General features: G+C 59.2%; 1 protein-coding gene across 1 annotated transcript; it reads right to left on the bottom strand.

The window, feature by feature from the left end:
• Positions 1 to 450: 450 nt before the first annotated feature.
• Positions 451 to 1,504, bottom strand: IER5L (immediate early response 5 like). Its single transcript, XM_075582359.1, has one exon. The coding sequence runs from the start codon at positions 1,333 to 1,335 to the stop codon at positions 481 to 483; it is 855 nt and encodes a 284-aa protein (XP_075438474.1). The 5' UTR covers positions 1,336 to 1,504; the 3' UTR covers positions 451 to 480.
• Between the last annotated feature and the right edge of the window lie 6,477 nt (positions 1,505 to 7,981).

Raw genomic sequence — 7,981 nt, 5'->3', positions numbered from 1 at the left:
AAAAGAATACAAAAAAGGGATTATTTTTTTCAGTCATCTAAAATAATATCACGAATATTGAGAGCTGCAGCTTTAACTCATTCAGTGCTGGAGATTCCCCAGCAATGAAAGTGTTAACTAGCCCACCACATCCCCTATAGCACCCCCCCCCCCCCCAACCGCTCACCTACACAGGGGGACATGGAGTTGGCTGCTGTAGTACTGCCCCCCCCTCCATGAAGCACAAAAACAGCCCCTTCAAACCATGTACCTTCCCCCCAGCAGCCTTTCCCTCATGTGACATTAACATTACAAATAAAACGAAAATTAAATAGGTGCTTTCTTTCTTTGCAAAAATAAAGTCCAAGATCTTAGAATTATGTACACTTTTATAAAAACAAAAAAACAAACCCATTTGATTATTTGCAAGTCCTGATATCAGTGTCCCCCAAGACACCCCCCCCCCCCCAATGTCTTTACCCTCTCCCCCCAACACCAGGGCTAAAAAGCCACTATTGCCCTAGTCCAGGCCCCCAGGCTGGCCAGCGCCTGCTTCCCACACAGGGTCTGTTCAGAGGACTCCACCTGCCGGCTCATCAGCCCGGAGAACCCGGAACCGAAGATGGAGATAAGATTGGAGATGTTGGAGGAGTCCGGGTGCTCGGGGGGTCCCGGCAAGAAGTCCTCGTACCTCCCCCTCTTCCAGGGCACGGAGTGGGGCTCCACCTCCCCTACATCCCCCACCTCGTAGCTGCACCCCGCCGCCGCCGCCGGGGGAGGGTACCTGCGCTTGGCTGCGGTGGCAGTGTGCGCCCGGCACGGTGCGCTTTGGCACGGGCACTGGGACGCAGCGCAGCAGTCCTGGTGCAGCAAGCCGTTGTCCACCGTGGTCACCACGTGGGTGTCCAGGTCCAACACCGTGGTCTGGTTGCAGTGGGTCAACCCTACCCCGGGTTCCCCCGAGCAACAACCCCGGGGGGGGTGGGGGGTGTGCGCGCAGGGTGGCAGCTCCTCCAGGAGCGCAGCAGCAGCCGTAGCGCAGCCGGCTGGTTCCTGCAGCTGCTCTCCTCCTCCTCCCGGGTGGATCCGGGGCAGCTCATCGTCTCCTTCCTCGGGGATCTGCAAGGGGCTGAGTTCCGGGATCTCTTCCCCGCCGCACAGGGTGGCTGGGTGCTGCTGCTGGCGGCGGTACAGCTCGGCGTAGCGCTCGCTCAGGTAGAGCTGCCGGGCATTGCGCAGCACGTAGGAGACCAGCAGGTTCTTGTGCAGCTTGATGCCGCCTCGCTGGGTGCGGGAGCTGTGGATCTTCCGGAGGGATAAGCTGATGAGGCTCTGCGCGTCCAGGGCGCACTCCATGCTGGTACCAGCGAGCCTGGGAAGGGAGGGGGGGAGCCGTGTCTCACTGGCAGCGCACGGGAACGCTAGCCCTCCCCTTGGGTTGGCACACAGAGGGCCGCCGGGCCCTCCCCCCGTCTTGCTCCAGACTGTGCAGCCTCTGAACTGGTTGTGGCTGTGCGCTGGTGCCAGCCGAGCTATTTGTACTGGCGCGCGGGGTGCCCGCCCACGGCCGGCGGGGGCCAATGGTGAGCGGGGTTGGATCGTGATTGACAGCGCCCGGCCGCCCCCCCTCCGTGAGCGTGCAGCCAATGGGAGGAAGGCGGTTCCTTTGTGCTATTCAAATAGCGAAGTGATCTCTCTCTCTCTGCTGCCGGGAATATAGACAGGACGAGGGGCAGCCTGAAAGCAGCACAGAGGGGAAAAAGAGTAGGGGGGAGAAAAAGAGGGGAGAAAAAGAGGAGGGGGTGTAGAGAGGAAAAAAAAAGGGGGGGTGTAGAGGGGAAAAAAAAGGGGGGGTGTAGAGGGGAAAAAAAAGGGGGGGTGTAGAGGGGAAAAAAAGGGGAGGTGTATTGGGGAAAAAAGGGGGGGTGTAGAGGGGAAAAAAAGGGGGGGGTGTAGAGGGGGAAAAAAGGGGGGGGGGTGTAGAGGGGAAAAAAGGGGGGGTGTAGAGGGGGAAAAAAAGGGGGGGTGTAGAGGGGGAAAAAAAGGGGGGTGTAGAGGGGAAAAAAAGGGGGGGTGTAGAGGGGAAAAAAAGGGGGGGGTGTAGAGGGGAAAAAAAGGGGGGGGTGTAGAGGGGAAAAAAGGGGGGGTGTAGAGGGGAAAAAAAGGGGGGGGTGTAGAGGGGAAAAAAAGGGGGGGTGTAGAGGGGAAAAAAACGGGGGGGTGTAGAGGGGGGAAAAAGGGGGGGGGTGTAGAGGGGAAAAAAGGGGGGGTGTAGAGGGGAAAAAAGGGGGGGTGTAGAGGGGAAAAAAGGGGGGGTGTAGAGGGGGAAAAAACGGGGGGGTGTAGAGGGGGAAAAAGGGGGGGTGTAGAGGGGAAAAAAGGGGGGGGTGTAGAGGGGAAAAAAGGGGGGGTGTAGAGGGGAAAAAAAGGGGGGGTGTAGAGGGGAAAAAAGGGGGGGTGTAGAGGGGAAAAAAAGGGGGGGTGTAGAGGGGAAAAAAAGGGGGGTTGTAGAGGGGAAAAAAAGGGGGGGGTGTAGAGGGGAAAAAAAGGGGGGGTGTAGAGGGGAAAAAAAGGGGGGGGTGTAGAGGGAAAAAAGGGGGGGGTGTAGAGGGAAAAAAGGGGGGGGTGTAGAGGGAAAAAAGGGGGGGTGTAGAGGGAAAAAAGGGGGGGTGTAGAGGGAAAAAAGGGGGGGTGTAGAGGGAAAAAAGGGGGGGTGTAGAGGGAAAAAAGGGGGGGTGTAGAGGGGAAAAAAAGGGGGGTTGTAGAGGGAAAAAAGGGGGGGTTGTAGAGGGAAAAAAGGGGGGGTGTAGAGGGAAAAAAGGGGGGGTGTAGAGGGAAAAAAGGGGGGGTGTAGAGGGAAAAAAGGGGGGGGTGTAGAGGGGAAAAAGGGGGGGGTGTAGAGGGGAAAAAAAGGGGAGGGGGGGGGGAAAGGGGGGAAAAGGGGGGGTGTAGAGGGAAAAAAGGGGGGGTGTAGAGGGAAAAAAGGGGGGGTGTAGAGGGAAAAAAGGGGGGGGTGTAGAGGGAAAAAAAGGGGGGTTGTAGAGGGGAAAAAAGGGGGGGTGTAGAGGGAAAAAAGGGGGGGTGTAGAGGGAAAAAAGGGGGAGTGTAGAGGGAAAAAAAGGGGGGGTGTAGAGGGGAAAAAAGGGGAGGGGGGAAAGGGGGAAAAAAGGGGGGGTGTAGAGGGAAAAAAGGGGGGTGTAGAGGGAAAAAAGGGGGGGTGTAGAGGGAAAAAAGGGGGGGTGTAGAGGGAAAAAAGGGGGGGAGTGTGTAGAGGGGAAAAAGGGGGGGGTAGAGGGAAAATGGGGGGGTAGAGGGAAAAAGGGGGAAGGTGTAAAGGGAAAAAAGGGGGGGGAGGGTGTAAAGGAAAAAAGGGTGGGGAGGGTGTAGAGGGAAAAAAGGGGGGGTGTAGAGGGAAAAAAGGCGGGGTGTAGAGGAAAAAAGGGGGAGGGTGTAGAGGGAAAAAGGGGGGGAGGGTGTAGAGGAAAAAGGGGGGGAGGGTGTAGAGGGAAAAAAGGGGGGAGGGTGTAGAGGGAAAAAAGGGGGGTGTGTAGAGGGAAAAAAGGGGGGGGGGTGTAGAGGGAAAAAAGAGGGGGGTGTGAGGGAAAAAGGGGGGGTGTAGAGGGGGAAAAGGGGGGGTGTAGAGGGAAAAAAGGGGGGGTGTAGTGGGAAAAAAGGGGGGTGTAGAGGGAAAAAGGGGGGGTGTAGAGGGGAAAAAAGGGGGGTGTTGAGGGAAAAAAGGGGGGTTGTAGAGGGAAAAAGGGGGTGTGTAGAGGGAAAAAGGGGGGTGTGTGAGGGAAAAAGGGGTGTGTGGGGAAAGGGGGTGTAGAGGGAAAAAGGGGTGTGTAGAGGGAAAAGGGGGGAGGGGTGTGTTGAGGGAAAAAAGGGGGGGGTGTAGAGGGAAAGGGGGGGTGTTGAGGGGAAAAGGGGGGGTGTAGAGGGAAAAATGGGGGGTGTAGAGGGAAAAATGGGGGGGTGTAGAGGGAAAAAAGGGGGGGGTGTGGGTTAAGGGGGGTGTAGAGGGAAAAAGGGGGGGTGTAGAGGGTAAAAGGGGGGGTGTCGAGGGAAAAAAGGGGGGGTGTAGAGGGAAAAAGGGGGGTGTAGAGGGGAAAAAGGGGGGTGTCGAGGGAAAAAAGGGGGGTGTAGAGGGAAAAAAGGGGGGGTGTAGAGGGAAAAAAGGGGGGTGTAGAGGGAAAAAGGGGGGGTGTAGAGGGAAAAAAGGGGGGTGTAGAGGGAAAAAAGGGGGGTGTAGAGGGAAAAAAGGGGGGGTGTAGAGGGAAAAAAGGGGGGGGTGTAGAGGGAAAAAAGGGGGGGGTGTAGAGGGAAAAAAGGGGGGGGTGTAGAGGGAAAAAGGGGGGGTGTAGAGGGAAAAAAGGGGGGGTGTAGAGGGAAAAAAGGGGGGGGTGTAGAGGGGAAAAAGGGGGGTGTAGAGGGAAAAAAGGGGGGGTGTTGAGGGAGAAAGGGGGGGTGTAGAGGAGAAAAGGGGGGGTGTAGAGGGAAAAAGGGGGGGTGTAGAGGGAAAAAAGGGGGGGTGTAGAGGGAAAAAAGGGGGGTGTAGAGGGAAAAAAGGGGGGGGTGTAGAGGGAAAAAAGGGGGGGGGTAGAGGGGAAAAGAGGGGGGTTGGGGGGGAAAACGAGGGGGGTTGGGGGGAAAATGAGGGGGTGGGGGGGAAAATGAGGGGGGTGGGGGGGAAATTGAGGGGGGGGTGGGGGGGGGAAAATGAGGGGGGGTGGGGGGGGGGGAAATGAGGGGGGGTGGGGGGGGGGAAATGAGGGGGGGTGGGGGGGGGAAATGAGGGGGGGTGGGGGGGGGAAATGGGGGGGGGGGGTGGGAAATGTGGGGGGGGGGAAATGAGGGGGGGTGGGGGGGGGAAATGAGGGGGGGGGGGGAATAGGGGGGGGTGGGGGGGGAAATGAGGGGGGGTGGGGGGGGAAATGAGGGGGGGTGGGGGGGAAATGAGGGGGGGTGGGGGGGAAATGAGGGGGGGGTGGGGGGGAAATGAGGGGGGGGGTGGAAATAAGGGGGAAGGTGTAAAGGGAAAAAAGGGGGGGAGGGTGTAAAGGGAAAAAAGGGTGGGGAGGGTGTAGAGGGAAAAAAGGGGGGGTGTAGAGGGAAAAAAGGAGGGGTGTAGAGGGAAAAAGGGGGAGGGTGTAGAGGGAAAAAAGGGGGGGTGGGTTGTAGAGGGAAAAAAGGGGGGGAGGGTGTAGAGGGAAAAAAGGGGGGGAGGGTGTAGAGGGAAAAAGGGGGTGTGTAGAGGGAAAAAAGGGGGGGGTGTAGAGAGAAAAAAGAAGGGGGGTGTAGAGGGAAAATGGGGGGGTGTAGAGGGGGGAAAGGGGGGTGTAGAGGGAAAAAAGGGGGGTGTAGGGGAAAAAGGGGGGTGTAGAGGGAAAAAAGGGGGGGGTGTTGAGGGGAAAAAAGGGGGGTGTAGAGGGAAAAAAAGGGGGGTGTAGAGGGGAAAAGGGGGTGTGTAGAGGGAAAAAAGGGGTGTGTAGAGGGAAAAAAGGGGTGTGTAGAGGGAAAAAAGGGGGTGTGTAGTGGGAAAAAGGGGGGCGGGGGTGTGAGGGAAAAAAGGGGGGGTGTGAGGGAAAAAAGGGGGGGTGTAGAGGGGAAAAAAGGGGGGGTGTAGAGGGGAAAAAAGGGGGGGTGTAGAGGGAAAAAAGGGGGGTGTAGAGGGAAAAAAGGGGGGTATAGAGGGGAAAAAAGGGGGGTGTCGAGGGAAAAAAGGGGGTGTCGAGGGAAAAAAGGGAGGTGTCGAGGGAAAAAAGGGGGGGTGTAGAGGGGAAAAAAGGGGGGGTGTAGAGGGAAAAAAGGGGGGGTGTAGAGGGAAAAAAGGGGGGGTGTAGAGGGAAAAAGGGGGGGGTGTAGAGGGGAAAAAGGGGGGTGTAGAGGGAAAAAAGGGGGGGGTGTAGAGGGAGAAAAGGGGGGGTGTAGAGGGAGAAAAGGGGGGGTGTAGAGGGAAAAAGGGGGGGTGTAGAGGGAAAAAAGGGGGGGGTGTAGAGGGAAAAAAGGGGGGTGTAGAGGGGAAAATGAGGGGGGTTGGGGGGGAAAACGAGGGGGGTTGGGGGGGAAAATGAGGGGGGTGGGGGGGGAAATGAAGGGGGGTGGGGGGGAAAATGAGGGGGTGGGGGGGAAAATGAGGGGGGGTGGGGGGAAAATGAGGGGGGGTGGGGGGGGGAAATGAGGGGGGGTGGGGGGGGAAATGAGGGGGGTGGGGGGGGGGGAAATGAGGGGGGGTGGGGGGGGGGAAATGGGGGGGGTGGGGGGGGGAAATGAGGGGGGGGGGAAATGAGGGGGGGTGGGGGGGGAAATGAGGGGGGGGTGGGGGGGGAATGAGGGGGGGTGGGGGGAAATAAGGGGGGGTGGGGGGGGAAATAAGGGGGGGTGGGGGGAATGTGGGGGGGTGTAGAGGGAAAAAAGGGGGGAGGTATAGGGAAAAAGGTGGGGTGTGGGGGGAAAAAAGGGGGGTGTCGAGGGAAAAAAGGGGGGGTGTCGAGGGAAAAAAGGGGGGTTTAGAGGGAAAAAGGGGGGTTTAGTGGGAAAAAAGGGGGGGGGTGTAGAGGGAAAAAAGGGGGGGTGTAGAGGGAAAAAAGGGGGGGTGTAGAGGGAAAAAAGGGGGGGTGTAGAGGGGAAAAAGGGGGGTGTAGAGGGAAAAAGGGGGGGTGTAGAGGGAAAAAAGGGGGGTGTAGAGGGAAAAAAGGGGGGGTGTAGAGGTAGAAAAGGGGGGGTGTAGAGGGAAAAAGGGGGGGGTGTAGAGGGAAAAAAGGGGGGGGTGTAGAGGGAAAAAAGGGGGGTGTAGAGGGGAAAATGAGGGGGGTTGGGGGGGGAACGAGGGGGGGTGGGGGGGAAAACGAGGGGGGGTGGGGGGGAAAACGAGGGGGGGTGGGGGGGAAAATGAGGGGGGTGGGGGGAAAATGAGGGGGGGTGGGGGGAAATGAGGGGGGGTGGGGTGGGGAATGAGGGGGGGTGGGGGGGGAAATGAGGGGGGTGGGGGGGGAAATGAGGGGGGGGTGGGGGGGGAAATGAGGGGGGGTGGGGGGAAAATGAGGGGGGGTGGGGGGGAAAATGAGGGGGGGTGGGGGGGAAAATGAGGGGGGGTGGGGGGAAAATGAGGGGGTTGGGTGGAAATAAGGGGGGGTGGGGGGGGAAATAAGAGGGGGTGGGGGGGAATGTGGGGGGGGAATGTGGGGGGGAAAATGAGGGGGGGTGGGGGAAAATGAGGGGGGGTGGGGGGGAAATGAGGGGGGTGGGGGGGGAAATGAGGCGGATGGGGGAAATGAGGTTGGTGGGGGGGAAAATAAGGGGGGGTGGGGGAAATAAGGGGGGGTGGGGGGGAAAATAAGGGGGGGTGGGGGGGGGAATAAGGGGGTGGGGGGGAAATGTGGGGGGGAAATGAGGGGGGTGGGGGGAAAATGAGGGGGGTGGGGGGAAAATGAGGGGGGTGGGGGGAAAATGAGGGGGGGTGGGGGGAAAATCAGGAGTGGGGGGAAATTAGGAGTGGGGGGAAAATCAGGAGTGGGGGGAAAATCAGGAGTGGGGGAAATGAGGAGGGGTGGGGGGGAAATGAGGGGGGGTGGGGGGAAAATGAGGGGGGGTGGGGGAAAATGAGGGGGGGTGGAGGGAAAATCAGGAGTGGGGGGAAAATCAGGAGTGGGGGGAAAATGAGGAGTGGGGGGAAAATGAGGAGTGGGGGGAAATGAGGAGGGGGGAAATGAGGAGGGGTGGGGGGAAAATGAGGAGGGGTGGGGGGAAAATGAGGGGGGGTGGGGGTAAAATGAGGGGGGTGGGGGAAAATGAGGGGTAGAGGGGGAAAGGGAAAATGAGGGGTAGAGGGGGAAAGGGAAAATGAGGGGTAGAGGGATGAAAGGGAAAATGAGGGGAAAGGGGAAAGGAAAAGGAGGGAAAAGGGGAAAGAATGAGGGGGAAGAGGGGGTAAGAATGAGGGGGGAAAAGGGGAGTAGGGCAGAAGAATGAGGGAAAAGGGGATAGGGGAGGAAGGAGAGGGGGG

This window comes from Ascaphus truei, unplaced genomic scaffold (genome assembly GCF_040206685.1).
Source record: "Ascaphus truei isolate aAscTru1 unplaced genomic scaffold, aAscTru1.hap1 HAP1_SCAFFOLD_2270, whole genome shotgun sequence".
In the NCBI taxonomy this organism is placed as follows: Eukaryota; Metazoa; Chordata; class Amphibia; order Anura; family Ascaphidae; genus Ascaphus; species Ascaphus truei.
This window is presented reverse-complemented; position numbering and strand designations above follow the sequence as displayed.

Bases quoted from the DNA above. Each gene is read 5' to 3' on its own strand.
- IER5L (XM_075582359.1), bottom strand. From the start codon at position 1,335: ATGGAGTGCGCCCTGGACGCGCAGAGCCTCATCAGCTTATCCCTCCGG.